Below are 23,970 nucleotides of genomic sequence, written 5' to 3'. Positions count from 1 at the left end.
AAAATTATACCTTCTCCAGTTTGATGTGGAAAAAACTCATGCTTCATTTCAGTTTTTCATTTTTTCTCCAAAGTAGGTGGGGTGAGAATTTAAATCCACTATCTTTTCTCGAATATATATGTCATAACTAGTTGAACTACGATTAGGATAACATAATCTAATTATTTTTAATACAACAGATATAGAAAATGAGAATTTAAACTTCTAATCTCGTAGACATGGAAAGAAAATAGATGTAATTTAACTAGCGATGTTTATGTTGGGAAGAGTATCACTTCAGTTAATTATTTTCACTTATTGACTTTATCAAAAAGAAAAAAAAAAGTATTTTTACTTCTAAAAAAATATAACACATTTTCAGTCGAAGTTTTTATGGTAATATTTTTATAGTTCTTCAAAAAATAAAAGATAAAAAAGAAACAACTTTATGTGTTTGATTAGTTAAGACAAGTAAATTTCGACCTTATAATTCTTTTATTCAATACTTTTTAATAGTAGCTCAATAATCCTATTTTTCATTTATCGTTCATCGTCTTTAAAACATCGGTCATTGTTAATCGGTACATGAAATGTACAACTAAACATGTCATAAGATTTTCCAAGTGATTATTTGTTAATAGTAAATCGTGGCGTAATTTAGGGTGTTACCAAATTTGGTTTTCCAATATCCCTTTACATATTCTCTCAATAACTTCCCTTCACATACTTTACCGCTAACTCTACATTATATACACTTCTTCAATCTTTTTCTACACTCGGTAATTTCTCTATATACCTATTTTATTTCGCTCATATCAATATCCACATTTTATAATATAAGCATACTAGCACTAAACTCACATTAAGGTTGTCCTAAAGTAGGGATGGCGAGAGAACCTCACAATGTCCCCAACAACAACAATTACTTTTCTCTAGTCCCTCTAAACAACTAAAAATGGCTCCTAAACATGGCCCTTAAGTGGATGCAATTTCCTTTTCCAAGTAATCTCATACCGCTGAAGAAACAAAAACTTTTTTATATCGATGAAAAAACAATAACTTGTCATTTCCAGAATATGCATTTCTAGCAATCATCTAGGAACCTAAAGATCATTCCATGATATAAAGGAAGAAAAACTGAAGCCAAAAAATTGAGAAACCAAAAAGAGGGGAAATTAGAAACAGTATCCATAAAGAATTGTCTACGTCTAATTCCAATAAACTATTCAATCAAAATATACAGAAGAAAATGCCTTTGATATACCTGCTTCGAGGTCATCAATGGCTTTTCTGTAATGACCAAGCAAGGACATCGTGTCTAGAAGCCGCACCTGAGGTAAGATAACTACAAGATGAAAACATATCAAGAAACTATACAGAGTTCTCGCCCAGAATACTTGATCCAGTATAATATCATTTGTGAACTAACATGTAAGCTTCAATGGCATCAGCTCCTACCCTTCATCAGTGGGAGGCAGAGGGTTGCAACATTAAACAATACAACACCTCAGCAATTACATCCAACATCCTAAGAAATGAGAACTCACCTTTCTTGTTTAGTAGTTCCCCATTCATTTACCTAAAACGTCGTATCAATCTCTCTTCAAAGCCTTTATAATGGAGCCTCGCACAGCTACTATTGCAAAATAAGCCAAGATTGTGGTAGTAATGCCGCCTAGTAAGACAAAACGATCGTATGCAGTAGTTTGGATGGTGTACATTCGGAGTCCTATGGTATTCCAATTGCTCTCGGTCCAAACAGGATCGACAGCCCCCATTGGATCCGATGAATTCGAAGGAAGCACATACCAAGATCCAGATTCATACTTCAATCGAGTGGAGTATGCTGGAACATACCTATAGCAAATAACTACAGATATTATAACAGAGAAGGACAACCATTATACAGGGGATCCTGCAATGAAGCTATTATGCAAGTTGAATAACACGGTATTTAAAAGCATAGTATGTTGCTGCTCAGATTGACTGTGGGAGCAACCAGCCACATGCATGTAGCTGATAGACCCCGAGTTACTAAGGTGTATAGGCGTAAACGTGTGAAGGGTGGGGAACCCATGTGAGAGGAAAGTTTACATAATGTGAGTGGTGCCCATACTATTTCGTTAGTTAGAGGGCCAAGTCTTTGGAAGTTATATAGAAGCATCAAAAAAAAAAACAAAAAAGGGAAGTTAGTTGAGGAGAGCCCTATCCTTTTGGGTAATTTCTTAGGCATTCTTTGTTGAGAAAAGGGAGAGGGGGAGAGCTCTCAAATCTCCCCTTGGCTTGTGGCGTTGTTGATGAAATAAATTGGTTTAATTCTACCAGATTCTACCAGTAGCAAGCCAGCCAAAAAAAACTGAGCTCTTACACGATGAAATAATATGTTAAAAGTGAGATATTATAACAATGTAAAGAGTGGACCATCCCAAGGGTTATTTTAGCCCACAAAGCAACAATGGGAAGTCACAAACGTTGGGCTTCTTATTTTTTTCCTTTTTTAAGTTTTTTGTAATCCCTTCTTTTGGCTTGCCCTTTCTCTTTGTAAGTCTCTCTTCGATCTTTGTTCTTTATTGTTTCATTAAGTTAGTTTTATATTTAAAAAAATAGAAAAAAGGGAAAAAAATATGGGAAACCATCAAAGACCTCCAACTTTTTACATACATATTCTATTCTAATTAAAGTGGGGAAACTACATACCCCGTTTCTTATCCAAGAAAGAAAGAGTGGAGGGCATCTTGTCAAATAGTCTACAAAATAAATGTTATTCCAAGCTTCCCACTCATCAATTTTGGCCAAAAATCGAGTCAAACCAACCAATTTATACCCTTACATTACAGGTTTCCATGCACTCTCTCTAAGGGCATTCCTTCCTCAAGTCACCTTGAAGTTCTTTAATTTACCTTAAATGAAGGTCTTAGTCATTTTAAATGTGTCCACCAATATGCCATTCAGAATCAGTTGTGTTTAGGCGTAAATGTAACGGTACCTGGTAGTTGATATAACACAAGTTCCCTTTCCAATCTCTGCTCCAATGCACACCTCACTTTTGTCGTTGCAATTCGGTGAACAGGCTGAGCTAGTATTCTCTTTAGAAATAGATGTTCTGTCAGCCAAAAAGTTCCAAACAAATCTCGAAACGTCGTGAACGTAACCAGGATAAGGAGTAGAGGAAGGTTCATCAAGGATTACACCAACATAATGGTTTGGACAGACACTGGTGGGGGAAATATATCTCTTCACCAGCTCGCAAGAGAGACCAGGGTCACAATTCAAGAGGCATCCTATAAGCTCCTCAACCAACGAGGTGTTCACTTTGATAGAAGTTATTGCAGAACTAATCAATTCTTTTTTGTTGGTTGCAAGAATGTAAAGAGTTCGAGCAACAAGTAAAGCAGCTGCTTCAATAGCTGATGAGTTTATATTATCTGGAATAAGAAAAAACAGGACCAGCTATATAAAAATTGTTAATGAAGGACAAATTGGAAATGAAGAAAGGAAAAGAACGTGACTATCTTACATAAATCATCGAGGTGACTCTGGTAGAATTGATTCGTAAACCCAGTATCAAAGTCTTCTAAAACCACCCCAGAGACATGCGAGTTCTGCAGGGACCAAAACAAACTTGTCAACTTATCTGGTCTCAACCATTAAATAAAGTGCCTTGAATTCTTACAAACTATAGGATGTTCTTCTCTTCAATTATCTGCCCTGACAGGTTTCTTAGTAGCACAAAATTTGATTTTTCATGCTTTTTTTTTTTAACAAGAAACGAACTTTCCTTTGATATATGAAAAGGAAGAAAATGTTCAAAGAAACAATCCCAAAGGGAGCATAGAAAGAAAGGAAAAAATATCCAAATAAAGAACAAAAATCCAAAAGATACAATAGAATAAAAAATTGATGAACAAAGCAACTATAAGCTCATGAAAACATGCGCCAAAAGATTTTTCATACTTCATTTTATCGGTGTTAATTTTTTTGATAAAACCCAAGCAGCATAGGTTTATCGGAAAAAAATTCCCAAATCATATAGACCTGCTCCTGGCACCATATATACACACACACAATAAGTAAATGTCAAATGCCACAAACGAACAGATTTTGATGATCTTAATTACGAAAATATAGATTTCATTCTTGCACCGTAGGTTTTTGGTAGAAACCCATTTTGAAAATAATGTTTCAAAAAATTTGGAATTCTTATCAATAAAGCAACTGCAATCTTTTTTATTTATTCAGTTATATCAGTTGTTTCAAAAGATATTTCTCTAAACTGTTACTAAGAGTAATTACGTACTAAAATATAATTCAATTAAAGTGACTCACGCTAGAGTATTTCTAACATGAATAAAACAATGGACTATAATAACTAAAATATTCTTTTACTTCTATATTCAATTTGAAAGGGAGAACGGATCAGAGAGTTTTATCTGTTTGGTGGCCCTTGATTTGATTCCTCCTTGGCATAGGAACACTTTTTGTCCCTGTAGCCCTTACGCTGTTCTTTTTTGGCTGGCTGTAAGTCTTTGGTTTCTTTCTCTTCTCAGAGGGTTTGAACAAAAGAGAGAGAGAGAGAAATAGTAGCATCAAGCATAGAACCTTTTTCAGAAATGCCATCAACGAAGATGGTGGTATCCCTGGATTTGTAGTACTTGCTGGTGAGATTTTTGTGATCTCAAATGGAAGTGATTCTTGAGCATGCTTCAAGGCATTCCATGTCTCATTCTTAGAAGATGAAACCTACAATAGCAATATCCCGCTAAAATAATAGATTCGATAAATTCTCTAGAAATCTCTATGTTCCACAATCCCCGAGGAGTTGCTTATACACACAGTTTAAGAGTTTTAATGAAGGTTTCTTATAAGAAAAAAAAAAGTTTGTTTTAATGTTGCAGCAATATTTCAGATTTGTATAGAGAAACTTAAAAATAATAATAATAAAATAGTTTAGAGGAAAAAAGCCATTACCTCTGTCATGTGAGCGAAGAAGTTCCCAATCCCATGACTGGAGCTCTTTCCAACAGAGCCAATTTCAAAAACCTAAATTGAACAAGTGAAAGTACAATAAGTTCAACTTTTTTAATCTACAACTTACATTAAATGGATCTAAACTATAAAAAGGAAAAGAAAAGAAAAGACTAAAAAGAAACCACACGAACACCAGAGAACAAAAAATAAAAAATAAGGCAGCTTTAGCTCAAACAAAATCACTTTTCTTACATCATCCCAAATCGGCATCGTGTGACTCAAAGTAAATGCAATGCTACACCACTTCCGATGTGACTGTATGAAATCCTTATTTTTATCAACTAGGAAACTGTGTAGCATCACTTTTTACCCAGATGATGAGGAAAAGTTATTTGCAACATACTTCCCGCACCCACATGCAATTTCCACTTCATATAAAACATCTCGGCAATGGAGCCAACATCAATAGGTATAGTTTCAGAAGTCTAAGAATGTCTTGAAAACTTTGCACTTCTTTTCTTTGTTCAAGATAAGTATACTTATCTTCAAGTTTCAAGTTTCCTATTTTCATAAAGGTTTTGACTAAAAATATATCCATCTTCTCGATTGGAAGAACAAATGATGCAAACAAACTTTTAAAATAAAGAGGAAATTTTCTGTAAGACCTCCAGTTGTAAATGTTTATATTAGGAAGCGCAAAGGAGAGAATTACACAAGTTAGTTATGTGGAAAGTCGGTTGAGAAGGGGGGCATGGGATAAAGTAGGAGGAATGTGGTAGGAAGTGGTAGGTTGTGTTTTGTTTAGAACGGTTATGTTCTGTGGAGAGGTTACCAGCCCTCTCGAATTGGCTGGGAAGAACTACTTTTGTAATTTCCGTTCTTGTTTGCTTTTGAATTCCAAGAACTTGTAAGGAGATACCTTACATTTTCAACCTCAAAGATAAAACATCATCCACCGAAAACTTACAAGGATAATGTAAGGTATCTCCTTCCAATATATTGATATTCAGAAAAGAATACGCCCTAAGGCAATCCCAAAGTCTCCTCCAGCCAATTAGAGAGGGCTGATTCACTCCCTACCCAAGCTTTTCCAAATCAAAGTCGACGCCCCCTTACACATCAGTGCTCAAAACATATAAAAACCGACTAATTAACTTGAAGAGGGTGAATTTTCCTCTTTGCCCTTCCTACCATAAGTATTAACTATTGGAGGCCTCCCAGAACTTTAACAATGCTGAACAACCTACGCACCATAATGGGAAAAAATCATCCTTCAACTGTTTAAAATTAGCAACCCAAGGATTCAGTTTTTTCTAATGATTCCTTTGATTATACATTTTTCTCCCATTCTTATAAATAAATTAATTAATTAATTAAGATTACTTTCAAATGATTCTCTCCATCCATTATGCATTTCTCCAATAATAATGCACTAGGAAGTCAGTCAAACAAGAAAAGTAGAAAACATACTAATTTCTCATAGAAGAATAACTATAAATCTACAATCTACACTGTTGACGTATAATCAGTACAAGAAAACTAAAATTCAAAGCACTAATCTACAAGTTCAGAAGTATACCGTATCAATCAATTTATTGTTAAGGCCACTGACAACATCAGACTGCAAATCAAGTTCAAGCAAAAATCTCCTACTACCAAGGTAGCCCCAGGACTCTCCAGTGAAAACAGCAAAAACGAGCTGTATGATCACGAATAAGTATCAGCAATCAAAGAACAGGGAAAAGCACTATAGAAGATGAAGCAGTGAAAGTGTAGATAAAAAGTGGGCAAAGCAAGCAAAGGATACAAGCAAAACTTAAAGCACCATGATCTACAAATAAATCTGAATCAAACCAAATAGGAAATGAAACAACTTATAGACCATCTGCATGTTAATATTTCATATTTATTCGGGCATGGGAAATTCTATCCCACACGTCATCAAACCCCGGTTACATCTCCTAAAGGCCAAAACATATATCAGAAAAAGGATACATAAGCATACGATTTTGTTCTTCTTAAGGGCAGAGCCACTAAAACAAAGCTGACCAGAGCAATAATAACTTGTCCCAGTGCCTCCAGTTCTCTGTAATTTAAAGACCAAAAATATTTTGGTTGGTTTCATAGATTGGTTAAAGTTGGCTTAGTAGGTTTCACCAATTTACTCAGAAATCTGTTCACTTTCAAGAGGGACGTCAGTCTTCTAATTCTCTTCAACATCAACTTTGAACAAAGATTAATCCAGTTACACACCTATAAGAACCGTGAGTAAAGTCATAGCCTCCGCTAAAGACCAACAAAAGACTGAAGGTCTTCCGCACCTCTAAATCAAATATTCCTTTTGAGTGTCAATTGAATGGTTTTCTTAAGCGTTGCAATTGTAGCAATCTGTCAAGATAGACTCTCTCAAATGAATTTTTTTCTTACTTATGAATGGGTTGCCATTGTAGCGTATAAATGAGTTTTGTTTTTAACTTCTCATTATTTTATAGGGATGTGTACACGTGTCTGATATTAAAGAAATAATAATTAAAAAAAGTACACACTCTTTTCTTTTATTTTATTTTATTTTTTAAGCTCTCGGAGTGTGTTACTACATTGAAGTCTTCTTTGATTCCCTCAATTTGGAAGTTTAGAATTCCATAGAAAGTCAAGGTTTTCCTTTAGTCTTTAGCTTTTGCAGAAGTTTAAATACTCATGATGTGCTCCAAAAGAAGTGTAGGAGGTGGTTCTCTTTCTCCCTCAATGTGTAGCTTATGTCTTAGGAGCTAGGTAGCACGGACACGCTTAAAATGGCGAAGTGTCGGTGTCGGACACCGACACGCTCCGACGCGTGTCCAAAATTAATTTTTAATTTTTTTATTTTTAAAAAATGGGACACGTTGGGGACACGTCTGGGACACGCGAGGGTCTTTTTTTTTTTCCTTTTATCTAGTTTTCTTATTTCTTCTTCATCAATCGACGACCAAGCTATAGGTCTTCTTTCTTCTCTAGAAACCAAATAAAAATGAACCCAAGAGTCACGTACTACCCCAAACTTATAAAGATAGGTGAACAAAGAAGGAAGAAGAGGCGACAATGTTTAGAAAGGAGAAGGAGGGGAGGAGAGGAGAGGAGGCAAGAAAAGGAAGAAGAAGAAAAAGTAGGAGGTAGCAAGCTGTGACGAAACAATAAAAACTATGGTTAGACTATAAAGTGGGAAGAGGGGAATCCAAGATGAAAATTAGGTCTTCTTGATTATGAGAGAAAAATGATGTCTAGAGTTAGGTTTTCTTTTATATATATATATATATATATATATATATATATATATATAATTTTTATTTAAATATTAATTAAAAATCATATAAAAAATTAACGTGTGCCCAGCGTGTCGTGTCCAACTTTTTTGAAAATTGACGTGCGTCGTGTCCATGTCGTGTCGTATCCGTGTCGCGTGTTCGTGTCCGTGCTTCTTAGCTTAGGAGCAAGGAGTCCTTGGATCACCACTTTATTCATTGGCCTTTTTCTGCAGGATGGTGGAATTGTTTTTCGCTTGGCAGTTTGTCTCCCAAACCATATTGATGGGTGGTTGTCTCAAGTTCTGGGGGGTTGGGCTTTACCTAGAAAATTCAACGTTTTGTGGAATTATGCTGCTAGAGCTCTTCTTTGGAATATCTAGTTGGATCGAAATTGTCGCATCTTTGAAGATAAGGCCTGCACTTATGCTGCGTTCTGGGAGGTATTTTGTTGGCTCTCTTAGAGGTCTCTGCATGTATTGAAGTCTGTAGCTAAGAATGGATTGGACTCCTCTCTGCAAATAAGTTTTCCTGTTAGGTTTTCCTGTTAAGTTTTGTTGTTTCTTTATTCCCCTTTATCTTTCATTTCATAGTTAGCTAGTTGCTACATGTATTTAGTTTCTTTTGGATTTTTTGGTCGGATGTAATGGGTATGGAAGGACCGCAAAAGTTATACGATGGAATTGATATTTTGATCAAAAAAATATAATATTTTTTTAAGAAAATGTACAACACACCTCCTCGTGGTCGTGTTTCAATTACAACAAATTTTTTTATAACTACAGTCTTTCCACGTTTATAAACAATTGGAAAGCTTTTCTATAGCTTTTTTGGAAGGGGGTTTCCTCCACCCCTGCCCCTTTTTGTTGATATATACAAGTTTATTATCAACCAAAAAACAAAAAAGCAAAAAAGAAATATATTGAAATATAAAAGATAGAACAATCCCAATGACTCCCAAGTAATTCAAGGTACTTGGACCTTGTCCTATATTGAGTATTCTTACTCAAGCCTAAACTACACTAAACAATTGTCTACTTCAATCATTTCCCACTCACTTTGTTTATAACAAATCCCCCAAAGAATTCCCCTACCTAATTACCAACCTACCCTTACTATTCTATTAGTATCCCTAATTACCCAAAAGCTTTCCTATCAAATGGATCGTGCAAGATTGGAAAGATACGATTGTATAGTTGCTTTGGGGAGGGTTTTCCCTGCCCTCCGCCTTTAGGTTATCTCTTGTTCTCTTGGGCTCTGCTTATATATTACATATGTGTTTCTTAAAAAAAATAATAATAAAAAAATAAAAAAATAAATGGATGGTTCAAGAATGAAGCCAATTCCTTGATTTCAGCATCCTTCAAATTTCTTCTAAACCTTAAGTTCCAAAAAACATCCTCAACAGACCAAAAGTCCGCCGTAGCAGCAAATTTGTTACCAGATAAGGCAAAAAAGAGAGGAAATCTTCTTGCAATGGGTTCATTTATCAGCCAAGTGTCATTCAAAAAGGATGTGTGAGCCCCATCTTAACTTTGAAGGATACTCTATCGAAGATCAGCTTCTGTAGCTTGATAGTGTCTTTCCACGGGCCATGGGCAGTAGCTAGAGAGGGCATTCTTGTGTGGACGTTCCATGAGGAAAGCCCACATTTTGCATCAATCACCTTATTTTTTTCACTTTGGTATCTCCAAATCCATTTTGCAAGAGGGCCCTATATTTGCTTTTAATGCCCATTCTTCAATGGCGGGAGCAATTTTAACCCGATTCACCGAATTCTGTCCAGATTTGTCACTATTTCTTTTTCAATGGAGATTTCGCATAATGTTCCCTAGAGACAGAGCTACCTTAGATGAAATGGATAAGCTGTCTCCTTATATGGAATGGAGAAGAGTGACATGTAGTAAAGGGAGAGATTTTATAATGTGGCTTGAATAAGAGTTAGCCTTCCACCTATAGAAATAAAAGTACACTCTTTTCAATGTGTTGAAAACATGTCCAGCATGTGTCCGGACATATCCACAACAGTGTCCAGTGTTTTCCTAGAAAATACCTTTACATAAAATCAATAGGAATTATAAATTTTTGGATAAAGTTTGCACACCCATTCCCACGGTAAACATTATAAAGTAACTAAACTGCAAAAACAATGAATAGGTTTACAAGGACTCCCGAACGTGTCTTTAGTCACTATAGGTGTATCCCATCCGTCACAATAATGCCCAAAATAATCTTGTGCATCTCAAGGAAAGTGCCAAGCCACTTAGCCAGAAGAGAACTTCTTACATGCCAAATTTCTTATTCCCAACCCTCCACCATTGCACAACTTGGAAATCACCTCCCAAGTTGTGCAACATAGCATACAAGGTTGCACAAATCTTCTGAGGAAACATTCAAAGATGTGACCAATGTTTTCCCAGCCTTCTTAGATGAAACAGTTGAGATATATGCAAGGTGCCTTTTCTGAATCTCATCAAAAGCATCCTATAGAACCAATGTCTAAACAAGGAAAAATGGTATTTTCTTTCAAACTAATTTAGAGGGGTCATAAATAAGGCTCTTAACCTCTATTATGGCGGAAGCATTTAGGTTATATAAGCAGGGACATAGAAGCATTTAGGTTATATAAGATAAGAGTCATAAGATAATCCGAGCAACTGGATCTTACAAAGCATGAAAAAGAAAACAAGAAATAATTCAAAGTCAGATATCGCAATTATAACTAAAATACAAGTATGTAGACAAAACAAATTATAGAATGCATTTAAGTTAACATGAACTTAAGTATAAAGAAAGTACAATTGGATACAAAGTAGAAAGCATGCATAAGAACCTGCTTATGAAGATCATCCAGTCCATCCACATGGGAAAGTGCATCAACTGCAGCCAGCAATGCAATCAGACCCTAGAACATACCAAAAATAATCTAAGAGGTAGCAGAATAAACATGGTAAGTTTTATAACTGATATACTTGCTCAAAATAAATCATACAGAAATGGGGGAGTCTGCACCAATGCTTTTATCACGGAAGAAAGAAGCAGAATCCATTGATGCTACCGTTAGAATGATGGGCTTCGACTGATCTGAGGAAATATTGATTGGAGGAAGCGACGACCAGACACTGAAAAGATACCAATCTCTTTTAATAAAATAAACACGATGAAATTCTAAAACTATGAGCAGAAAAAGATATCAAGATTTAACCTGTATCCACCTAATGGAAGGCATGTTTCTTCTTTCAAACAAGACACTGAATTATGAGTCCCAGCCTTAGTCGTCTAGACAAAAATGAAAATCAGTCACCTAAACCATTCAAAGTGTGATTAAAATAACCATTTAAGATGTGAAATCACATCAATGTAACACCCGAAGCAAGTACCTGCATCACCAGATCAAATTCAGCAACATTCGATGTGTAAGCTTTCTTATTCTTCACATTTTTTGAAGAAGCCTGCATTAAGTGGTAACATTGTGAAACAATAAATTATGCTAGTCAAAAGTATTTGCATGATTGCCTTTTTAAAGCATGAAGTATAGGTTCAGTAGCTTGTATAAAACACCTAAAAGACTTCAAGGATCATGTTTATGGTCAACTACATAATTAACATCAAGCATTCATGTCAAAAATATGCTGTCCTTGTTTATAAATACCAACGTAGCTCTTGTATCTGTATAAAATATTGCGTTTCTGTTTTACTGAAGTAGGTTCTGCTTAATTATTTGTAAGAACTGTATAAGTACATCATGATCTTATTTAATGACGACAAAAGAACCATACATGATACATCTTTAAAGAATGCCTAAAGGCTACTATCAGAAAAATTAAAATTAAAATTCAATTTCCAGTGACAAACATATTACAACTGAGCCTAACAGACAGATAGTAATTGAAATATCTTCGTTCTATGAAGTTTCAAGTGGTTAAGAATCGGAATTACTTCATGTATAGACGAAATGCTGGTCTCAGATATCAAGAAAACAGGAAAGTTATATTGTTTCCACATAATTCCAGATCCCTGCAAGAGCAAATCGTTAGATTCCATTAGATTGCCAAGCCAAAGAACAAATGAAAGCCTGTGATATAAGACAAGAAAATTTCATGTGCATGCGCAAGTCAATCCAATAAATATATATATATATATATATATATATATATATATATATATTTCTTTTGGAGAAATCAAGCTTTCATTGAAAAGAAATGAAAGAAAAAAAAACAACAAAGGCAAAGGACATTTTAAATTTTGAAAATTAAAAAAAAAAAAAAAAAGAGAAAAAAGGAGATAACTAGCTATACAAATAGGGGCTCCCAGCTCCAATCCATAATAATAACTATTAAGGCTTAACAGTAATTACAAAAATTCTTAGAGACCGACGCCCAAATAGAAGCAATAAATTTACCTAACGACCAAACTTCTCCCTAAAAATTCTATTGTTTCTCTAAAGCCAAAAATCCCAAACGACTGTGAAAAGGCCAGCTTGCCACAAAATTGAACCCTTATCCCAAAATGGCAGGTGCACGAGGATCTCCTCCTCCGTAGAATTGCAATCCCTGCTCCTAGCCCAACAAATACTAAACGGCTTAAAAAATAAACTACCCTAGATTAAACGAGCAAATTGACAGCTTCAAAGGGATATGATATAGGTCCTCATATGCATTCTATTCTTATAGAGAATGCACCACTACAGCCCCACCACAAAGGACGAATGCCCCCAAACACGATCTTATTTTGTTTACTAGGAGAACTATAGCACTATCCAAACAAATGCCCCTTTGAGCTTAATTTTCTCCAAAGGCATACCATTAAAGAAAATAGAGTAAGAAACATTTGATATGCAACTGGAGATCCGGTTTCTCCATCTTTTGTCGAAGCCTATAATTTATAGAGTTCTATTAAAGGAAACCCAATCAATTTTATAGAAGGATCTTTTAACATTTATGATTTAATTTGACGAGCAACCCTTTCCTCAATTTTACTTTTACATCTCCAACAGTAAACAACCTTGTGATTTGAAATTGGCAACCAGCCTTCTGCCCACTCTTTCAAATAGTGTCCGGGAGAGCAGGTTTAAGCCTAACGTCTAATACCTTCAACAATATTCTGTATAGGTTTGAGCTAGGAAGCATAGACACAAACACGACAGGACACGGACACGATGACACATTAATTTCTAAAAATCAAGGATAGAAACATGGAAGAGACATGTTTATTATAATATACAGTTTTGAATATATATTATTTTCATAAATTTCAATGATTTTCGTGCTAAAATTTCGTAGTTTAGGATGCTTATGCATTTATTAACATTTTTGTTCTTGTTCATCTATCAATGAAAAGAATGAAAAATTTGTTTCTTATTAAAAAATATATATATAATATGTTATGTCAAAATCTTCAAGATAAATCTAAACTGACTTATCAATTTTCTAAATGATTTAACATCTTAACGAAGTCAATAATGCTCATGAATTTATGTCTTTCACCCTCAAGATGTTTGTGAATATTCGACACATGTCCAATGAGTGTTGAACTCTTAGACAATTTGTTAAGCTAACATATAACAGTATAACACATACTATTGTGCATAACTAAAATTTTGTTTTAGTTTAGGATGCTTATGCATTGTGCATGTAATAGTATAACACACCTGACATGTCCAAATTGATGTGCCCTTGCTTCTTAGGGTTAGAAATGTGAGCGGAGGTAAACCAAGCAACCTGTTTTTTCCTAGACCATCTGAGGCCCTTTTTACTTATACCTCGTCAAAAAAAAATTAAAACTCTTCAGGTAGGTGCTTAAATGTAGAATGAATTGAGGCCTAATTTAGATTACAAGGAATTATTATTCGAGAGGTCCTTGGTATATATTTGAGAGAAGATACAGACAATCTCATTTTTAATTTGACTGTCCGAGACAAGGACAGTGCCACCTTTGACCACCAGTTCAGTGATAATAATATTTTTCATTCTCCAAGTCGAGCAAATTTTGTGACGGAAAGAGGAGTTTTCCAAACATCCATAATTTCTTGCACTTTTGGTGGCAAAAGCATCTTCTTTTAAGGTGATACAATGGTGGCTGGATTTCGAAAGTTTTCGAACCTCAGATTTGGTTAGGTTAAGTTAAGCCCCCAAGTTAGTAGCTCCAACAACCACAGATCTGCCTTAAGTGGCATGGACGACCAAACTCTTACCAGCTTCTAATCACAGATTGAAGGCTGAGATTAAGTCATAATAATCAGGTGGCCGATATGATATTAACCAATACTCTAGTATGGTGCTCAGCTTAATAATTGAGAACAAAATAAGAGTTTTGCAGTAAGAAGCTTCTAAAGGTTGACCACTCCTAGAAAAAATCTAAAGATTCTGTAAGAATATCAAACATACAATTGGGTTCCAATCATAGTCAACTTTTTGGTAAGGAGCAAATTCAGCTTGTGGAAACTTTCGAGCAGGAGAAAATCCTGCAAGGGAAAATAAACCACCGTGTCAATAATTGACGTGCATGCCTGAATTACCACATAATTACAAAATAAATAAATAAAAGGAAAGAAGAATAATAATAATAATGGGGAAAAGAACCTGAATAAGTAAATGAATTCTACCTTCTGTTCTATTTTGCATTTCAGTTCCCGGTTCGATTAAAACACCACCGACATTATTTGCAAAATTGGAATCATCCTTTAATCTGAAATAGGTAAATGAATTCTACCTGAGTATACAATTTTCTTCCAGCTCTAGTAAGCAAAGGAGCAAATGGAGGGAGAATATCTCTTCCCAGTAGAGAAAAAGTTCGTAGCAATTTTCAAGGAAAAGTGCAATTTTTTTTTTGAAATCCGTGTGTCCGGGCCAGCTCGCGCGCACCTCGACTAATCACGGGTCAACCGCCTGACCCTACTGCATTTGGTTGACAAGGTAACTCGTAGGATATTAAATCCTAGGTAGGTGGCCACCATGGTTTGAACACATTCCCTCTAAGTCCTTTACTATTTACAAAGGCCCTCGTTGACCACTTGAGCCATTCCATGATGGTTAAAAGTGCAATTGATGATCTCTTTTCTGAATTCCATCACTAGATGACAGATTTTAGTAGAAGGAACCCAAAGCCTTTGATTTTCTCAGTTATTTTTCCACTCCAACAATTTTTTTATTAAGAAGGTATCTTCACGAGTTAGCCATTATTATACTTCTTTTCGTTTTTAATCATTCATTTGGAGTTTGTAACATGTTTTGGAATGAAGTCCAGAAAATAATCCTTGTAATGGAAACAAGAATACGTACGATGCTAGGGAGTATATATAAAAAATTTTAATCTTACCTAGAAAAGAAACTCGAGATTTCATCCATTGAAACTACAATGGCAGATGGTTGCGATAGCTCATCCGCATCTTTGAAGTTAATCATTGGAACTACAACCTTCTCTCGTCCAGGATCTGAGGTACATAATAAAAATATATGGATTATCCCACATTCCACTGTGGATTACGTCGGCGCTAAAAAGGTATTGATTTACTACATCTAGTGCAAAAGAACTTACTTGAACAACCGATTTCTCCAGAGAGATTGAGTAACCGAATGCATGGATAACCATCAACAACTAGGTACATTGAATTTTGAAGATCAGGAACCGACTCCATTGAGTGTGTATCATCTGAATAGATTATTAAAAATTATACCAGGTCAAGATTCATGCTTTGAAGTCAAAATAAAAATGCCCTCAACAGAGAAGTAAAATTATAATAGAAGGACAAACTTTGCCTAAACCCATAATCATCCATCATTTATGTGTGGTATTTTTTTCTAAATGTTAGCCCCAGCTCCGCTTGATAACATAAACCACTGGAGGGGGGGGCGGAAGTAATTATTCAATATTCATGGGCTTCAGTCCAAGCAAGTTTACGCACACATTAACAGATCCCAAAGGACTACTAATAGTGCAATATTAGAGCAAAGATTCCTGGGACTATAATTTTCTTAAGAAAGAAACCACTTTTCATTTAGGTGTAAGCCAGAGCCTAACTACATAATGCAACTTTCAACTTATTTACATACACATGTATGAGATATTTTTTTAAATCATTTATATAGTTGGACTGATAAAATAAAAAAGTGATTACATAGATGACATTATTCAGATTATCCACCAAACAATAGGAACAATAACATCTCAAATTGTTTATCCAGCTATCTGCCTTTCTTAAGGAAGATAGCTTCAGAAGGGTATGTCATATGGACCAGGAAATAATCTTCGTGGGGATGGAATAGGAATAGAATCTTCACTAGTTCAAACGCAAACAAGAACAGGGAAAACATTCGGTGATGACATTTATATATAAACTAACAAAACGGCATCTACTTACCCGAAATAATGTACCCTTTAGCTGCCACTACACTATGCAGATTAAGAAATTGAAGTAAATCAAGTACATACGTTACATTACTCTGACATTATCCAAATCTGATTGGCATTCTTAGTCAAGCAGCAATAGAAAGGCATGGACACAGGATTTTGACTACCCCTACTCGTTTAACATTTCCAAGGGGGAAAAAAGAAGACGCACCTGATAAAGAGAGGCGAAGAGAAGTTAAGAACACAAGGAGATAGAGAATATTGGAAGACATGGATGCTGATTTGCCCTGTTATTTCTCTGCACTCACGGCCCGTCGCTCCGCTTCGCGTTCTCAGGGACCTGAGCTTCCTGGAAGATGAATAGGTCCCTGCAAGCTGCAATGGAGTCGAGTTTGGGAATTCGAAGAAATGGGTTCCTTCTCCGCCGAAGGGGTCAATGGAGAGATTGGGGAATTTTTTTTTTTCCCCCTAATTTCTTCCGTTTGAGACAAATTTTAATTTTAATTTTGGTGCGACTTTTTTTCAATTTAGTCCCTTTCTTTTCCTTTTTTTTAGTACAACAGCAAGGGGTTTTCTTCTCTCTTTTTAAGTACGGTGGGATGTGAATAGATGTTTCCCATATTTTTTTTTATGTTTTTTTAAGTACGGTGGGATGTGAATAGATGTTTCACATTGCCAATTTACTTTTTTACCTCTCAACTCATCTCTTATTTAAAAACAATACATTCTCTTTCCGTCCTCTCTATCATTTCTTTCGCTTTTTCTTTTTCATTTTTTCTCTACATCATCTCCTTTTTTTTATTTTATTTTTTACTCTGGGATGTTGCAAAATACCTCCATTTTTTTGGAAAAGAAACAGATTTCATTAATGTAATGAAATGGTAAAAGAAACAAAAGGAGAAGATCTCAAACCAAGGGAGTTACAAAAAAGCTCTCCAATTGGTTAAAAGAGAAACAAAGTTATAGTGTTTAAAGATAGGAGAACATTTACACCAAGATACAACCATAGACACTATAGCTTCAAAAATGATGCCAACGGACAGCTCCTTTCCTAAGAAGATCCGGCGATTCCTTTCTAACCATGTCGACCAGAGCAGCGCCCTAACAAAATGCTTCCATAGGATTCCTGCTTCACTGGTGAAAGGGTGCTCCAAAAGAGTGGATGTTAGGAGAGAACAAAGATCCGTGTGTAGGACTATAGGCCAACCGAAGGATGAGAGAATAGAGGCCCATAGCTTTGCTGTGTATTCACAGGAAACAAAAATGTGGCCCATGGATTCTTCTTGTTTTTTACAAAGCACACACCATTGGGGTGAAAGACACATATGCTGCAACTTCTTTTGAAGCTTGTCATGGGTATTAAGGGCATTCCTGTTGACCTCCCATAAAAAGACTTTGATCTTTTTTGGGTAATGATCCTTCCAAATCGATTTGTAGAGCATAGTCTCCTCATGAGTAGTTTGTGAGATTTGTAGATTTTGTAGAAGTGAGTTGACGGAGAAAAGGCCAGATGGTTCCAATTTCCAGACAAATCTATCACATCCCCGATTGATGTGGATGGGAGACAGCAGGAGATGGAGCTCTAGGTATTCCTGGATTTCTGCGTCTTTGAGATTCCGTCTAAAACAGAAGTCCCATGATTTTGTAGTTATCGACCACATCTCCTTCACCAAGGCATCTTTGCAAGAGTGTAAAGCATATAGGAGGGGGAAGACAGTACATAGAGGACCGGGGGCCAGCCGTCCATCTTTCCAAAATAAGACTTTAGATCCATCGCCTATCTTGAAGCAGCTTCTGACCAGAACATGTTGCTTCTGTTTTAATATAGATTTCCAGGGACCATGGGCAGAAGCAAGAGAATTGTGAAGGGAGCTTTTGTGCCTATCGAGGGGCCCATATTTGGCTTCAATGACTTGCCTCCAAAGGGCCAATTCTTTTGTATGATACCTCCAGATCCATTTTGCTAATAGAGCTTTATTCTTTTCCTTGATTTTGGTGATGCCGAGGCCTCCATCCTCAATGGGATGAGTGATCTTATCCCATCGCACCAGGTTTTGCCCATGTTTGTTGCTACTCCCTTTCCAAAAAAATTTCCTCATGACTTTCTCAACCTCATTAGCAACCTGTGTGGGGATGGAGAATAAAGAGAGGTAATAGATTGGGAGGTTGGATAAGGTAGCTTGTAGAAGAGTAAGACGACCACCTTTAGAAATAAAGGAGTTTTCCCAAGAGTTGAGCTTTTTCTTCATTTTATCAAGGATGGGGTCCCAAAAAGAAGCTGATTTAGACTTACCATTTAGGGGGAACCTAGGTAAGAATTTGGCCAAGTTCCTTTTTTGCAGGCAAAACGGTTGGACAAGAGATCCAATTATGTTTCTTTCAAGTTGATACCCAGCAATTCCGTCTTTTGTAGATTAGAATTCAGTCCTGAAGCTTCTTCAAAGGTTTGGATGGTACAAAAGAGATTTTTAAGATGGTCACTGTCTGGTGATGAGAAAAGGATAGTGTCGTCTGCAAATTGTAGGTGGTGAATTTCCAGCTGAGATTGCCCCACCAGGAAACCTTTAGTCAGATTCGATGTCGCTGCATGGGAGAGGATTCTACTAAAACAATCAACAACAAGGATGAATAGGAAAGGGGAGAGGGGATCACCCTATCTAAGGCCCCGGGAGGCCTTAATTTTACCTTTAGGCTTTCCATTAATGATGATAGAGAAGTTGGTGGATGAAATGCAGCCTCTAATCCACTTTCGCCATCGGGATCTGAAGCCTTTTGCTGCAAGGATACCATCCAAAAAGTCCCAATCAACCTTATCAAAGGCCTTTTCAATGTCTAACTTTATCACCACTCTTTTTTCCTTTTTCCGCAAGTATTCGTCGATGAGCTTGTTTGCTATTAGGGAGGCATCAGGGATTTGTCTGCCGGCCACAAAAGCTGATTGTTGGGGAGAAATGGTAGATGGCAGAACCTTCTTAAGTCTCTCAGAAAGGACTCTAGCTATGATCTTATATATACAAGAGATCAAGCTTATAGGTCGGAAGTCACTAACCGATCGTGCATCAACTTTCTTTGGAATTAAACAGATGTAGGTCTCGTTGAGGCTAGCATTTACAATGCCCTTTCGAAAAAAATCTTGGAACACTCTAAGGATATCTTCTTTCAGAATGTTCCAATATTTTTTTATAGAATTCTGCTGTAAATCCATCCGGGCCCAGTGTTTTGTTGTGACCAAGATCCTTTACAGCAGCCCATATTTCAGACTCTGTGAAGGGGAATTCAAGACAGTCTCTTTGCTGAGGGGAGATGGGATCCCAATTAAGGGGGTGGGGGAGAAATCTATCACCTGCCTTTTTTGTATATAGTTATTCATAGAAAGACAGAAACTCACGCTCTATGTCCCCATCCTCTGTCAGACTCCTACCATCTCGGGAAAACACCTCTAAAATAGTACTTCGTCTTCTTCTAGCAGCTACCAATCGATGAAAGAAGCCCGAGTTTACATCCCCTTCATTCAACCATTTCATCTTGCATCTCTGCCTCCAATGAGTTTCTTCTAAGACTGCCAAAGAAAGGAGTTGTGCTTTCAATGCTGTCCGATGAACTATATGTTCCGGTCGGATAGATCCCCTCTCATCTACTTCATCCAAGGAAGCTAATTCAGTAAGGCACTGGTCACGTTGACGATGAATGCAACCGAAGGTCTCTTTCTTCCACAAACGAATCGTAGCTTTAAGACTCTTAAGTTTCTGAATGAAACCATGTCCGGGCCAACCCGTCACTGGGTTTGATTTCCACCATTGTTCAAACATAGGAGAGAATGGGGGGTGTTGCATCCATATGTTGTCAAACCGGAAGGGTGAGGGTCCCCATTGATTGATACCCAAAGAGACTTGAATGGGATAGTGATCAGATAGTTCCCTGTCCAGACGTTTGACCAAGGCATTAGGAAAATGATTGAGGAAAGCATCAAAACATAAAAACCTGTCAATAAGAGAGAGATAAGGGGACTCCCTCAGGTTGGACCAAGTGTAGAGGCCATTGATAAGAGGGAGATCTCTGAGATTGGCATCTGCAATGAATTCATTGAAGATGCGCATGTTGCGAATGGGTCTCCGGTTGGTAGATTTCTCGTGCGACCATCTAGTGACATTGAAATCTCCCCTAAGGAGCCAGTGGTCCGAGCATAAGGTGGATAGGCCTTGGAGTTCCTCCCAAAAAAGGTGTCTGTCGGCAGCCCTCGATGGCCCATATATCCCAGATAACCAGAAGAAGAAACCGTCGGAGAGCGTAAATCTGAGGGTGAGGGAGTAAGAGCCAATGGAAATATCAGAAACCGAGAATGAGGGATCGTTCCATAGAATGATAATACCTCCAGAAGATCCCGTGGATCCTTTGTAAGCCCAAGCAATGTTCCTGGAACTCCAAAGTAATTTTATGAGGAGCCTGTCGACTGTTTGTATTTTGGTTTCCTGGAGGATAGCTATGGATGGATTGTGATGTTGAATGAAGCTTTTGATTTGGGCTCGTTTGTCCTTTGAGCCAATACCCCTGATGTTCCAAGATAACACATTCATATAGTGGTAGATGGCCCACCAATGTGGATGGAGGAAGAAGATGGTCCATCATAATTAATGGATGAGTAAAGGCCTGTAAGCTCTCTGACGTATTTGTTCTGTTTCTTCAGCTCTTTGTTTAGCTTGGGCGTCTTGGAGGGTAGGGGAAGAATACCCAACCCCATCGTTCTCAGCCACGGGACCACTGGTTGCAGATAAATTGAGGGATGGATAGAGGGGTCAAAGAAACAAGGAGGAAAAGGAGAAGGTTCCTCTTGTTCTTCCGAAAATAATTGTAAAGCGAGGTGCTCAAAATTAGCGGGGGGGCTATTAGGACTTATTGTAGCAAGGAGGCATGTGAGGTTGGGTAAGGACTGGAGAGATGGTTTTCTGATTCGGGTTCTGAGGGGAGAGGATTGGTGTTGTACTTTGTGCCAGAGATGAGGAAGGCCTTTTTTGTCTTAATCTCAACGGCTATTTTAGGTTTGTGGATAACTTGTTTGGGTTCGGGTAGGAGGGAACAGGGGTTTGTTTGGTTGGGGGGATGTAGATGAGAGATGAGGAAACAAAAGCCCTTCTGTATGCAAAGGAACAGTGTCAGAGGGTGGTAAGGCAGGTTTGGGGGTGAAATGAGTAATCACGTGATCATCAACAATAGGATCCTTCCCTTTTGAGCTATGGGCATTTTTCCCCATATCCAAGGAGTCAGGGGCGGTGGGTTTTGTAGGTTGATGATTTGAAAACAAATTAGTCAATACAAATATTTCATATTTTTGTATTTGGTAGATGATTTAGAAATTGAATTGCAGTTTTGAAAAATTGTACGTATTTCAATTTTTTTAAATAGACTAACCTCTATTTTGAACTTTGATTTCACTTGTTTGGATACATAAATAAAAAGAATTTGAAATGCTATTTTTGGTTAAAGTATTTTCCGTTTCAAAATAGATCGGATTTGGGAGGATTTTAGGTTTAAACCTAAAAAATTCCAATTTTGTCATACTTTAATGGAAAAAAATACTTATCACTACAACCTCCTAACCAAATTAGTTTCAAGTTTTATATGTCGTATCTTTTTCTTTTTTTTTCTTTATTCGGTAAATTGACTCTCCTTGCATTTTTGTTTTTATCACCATTCAAATAAACTAGTGTTGATTTTGTATTTTGTTTTTTTTTATTTAATTTTTCTTATATTTCAATATTGTTGGGTCTTATATGCTTACCTTTTTTTTTCTTCTTTTTTTCTTTTGCTTTTATTTTTTAGTACGACACATCGTAAAATAACTATGATAAAAAAAAAAACACACACTACTGCAAATAAATTGAAATTGTTTGATTTTAAGTTTTTCTTTTTTAATATTTCAATCAAGACATTTGCAACTTTTTTTAGTTTAGTTTTTAAAATAAATGTGACATTGACAAGTTTTAATTTTTGTGAGGTTGATTTCATTAAATTATTCATGTTTTACATGGTTAAAATTACTATTTTATATTAAATATTATATTATTAATAACATAATACTTTGCAAAATATGAAGGGTATAATAGTAAAATATTATACTTTCTTTTTATTTTTTGTGAAGATCCATACAATAAATTTTAATTTAAATGATTTATAATCATTTTGGTTTCAAATGCAATTAAGAATTTGAAATCATTTCTATAGTTTAAGATCATGAAATTCGAAATCATTTCCTACCAATTGGGAGCATAAGTTTGTAACAGTAAATAATATATTGGAGAACTTGCAAATATTGCAAAAAAATTTAATAAAATAAACAAAATAGCAACCACATTTATAGCATTTTGTTTTATAAAAAACGGAGGTCCAACTGTAAAATTACAAATTCACCATTTATATATCATATATATATTTGTAATATATTTGACCACTGATATAATAATAATATACAATTGATTTATTTATGATATAATCATGATATCTACTCAACTTCTAACATGTCTTACCAATGATATACGTATGATAACTATTGATTTACCCCATATAAATGTGATATATATTTGATATGTCTATAATTTACCATTAATATACAAATGACATACCACTAATATAACTATGGTGTCTACTGATATAATTTCTTATATGATTATATGATTTACCACTAATATAACACTGATATATACTTAATATGTTTTTAATTTACCACTTATATAACTCCGATATAACCATTATATCTACGAATATAATTATGATATATGTGTGTTGATATCATACTATTATATCCAATATTTTTTTTAGATGAGAACAATGGTGCACAAATTTTTATTTTTATTTTTGAAATATAAAGTTATTATATAAAAGGTTTACGTGGACCCTGCACATCCAAAAAGACAAGTTAACATTTTGATATACTTTATAAATTTAAACTGATATCCCTTATATTTAGTATCTAATTAATATTAATACTAAATAAATAGTAGTAATATAACCACCAACATTATTGATAATATTAGTATATTAATCAACAAATTGAAATAGTAAACTATAATTTAAACGGCTGATATACCACTAAAAATTTAATATTTGATATACATTATATTTAGTATATCAGTTGCAAATATATTTAGTATATTAGTTAGAAATATATTTAGTATATCATAAATTATAAGTACATCAAATATATATATTATATGTATAATACGTATATTTGATATATGTAAGTAGTATATCTAACCATGTATATCATGGTATATCTGATACTATATATTAGGGGTACATTAAATGTATATAGAAGTACTTCAGAATTACATCGGATTTATCAATTTAGAATTTTCGAAATCCTCTCATGAGAAAAAAAATCACCATTATAACAATACCGATA

At 35.6% G+C, this 23,970-nt stretch overlaps 1 protein-coding gene across 1 annotated transcript; it reads right to left on the bottom strand.

The window, feature by feature from the left end:
• Positions 1–1,170: 1,170 nt before the first annotated feature.
• On the bottom strand, positions 1,171–17,070 carry LOC111013258 (Zn-dependent exopeptidases superfamily protein). The gene is made up of 16 exons (XM_022287683.2): positions 16,786–17,070; positions 15,762–15,875; positions 15,543–15,657; positions 14,830–14,912; positions 14,612–14,688; positions 12,165–12,242; positions 11,606–11,677; positions 11,431–11,504; positions 11,218–11,347; positions 11,059–11,130; positions 6,527–6,646; positions 4,948–5,019; positions 4,579–4,719; positions 3,497–3,581; positions 2,966–3,404; positions 1,171–1,836 (listed from the first exon to the last, which is right to left on the bottom strand). The coding sequence occupies exons 1-16, from the start codon at positions 16,844–16,846 to the stop codon at positions 1,572–1,574; spliced, it is 1,998 nt and encodes a 665-aa protein (XP_022143375.1). The 5' UTR covers positions 16,847–17,070; the 3' UTR covers positions 1,171–1,571.
• Positions 17,071–23,970: the final 6,900 nt, after the last annotated feature.

This window comes from Momordica charantia (genome assembly GCF_013281855.1).
Source record: "Momordica charantia cultivar OHB3-1 chromosome 8 unlocalized genomic scaffold, Mcharantia_2.0 BLBB01000008.1, whole genome shotgun sequence".
NCBI lineage: Eukaryota > Viridiplantae > Streptophyta > Magnoliopsida > Cucurbitales > Cucurbitaceae > Momordica > Momordica charantia.
The sequence above is the reverse complement of the archived record's forward strand: the minus strand, read 5'-3'. Positions and strand labels throughout refer to the sequence as shown.

What these genes read in the sequence shown, in the direction of transcription:
- LOC111013258 (XM_022287683.2), bottom strand. Translation starts at nt 16,846, where the DNA reads ATGTCTTCCAATATTCTCTATCTCCTTGTGTTCTTAACTTCTCTTCGC. An exon ending in AATTTGATCTGGTGATGCAG is followed by an intron (nt 11,505 to 11,605) that starts GTACTTGCTTCG and finishes ATTTTTGTCTAG; the next exon opens with ACGACTAAGGCTGGGACTCA. An exon ending in TGATGGCATTTCTGAAAAAG is followed by an intron (nt 3,582 to 4,578) that starts GTTCTATGCTTG and finishes TGGTCCCTGCAG; the next exon opens with AACTCGCATGTCTCTGGGGT.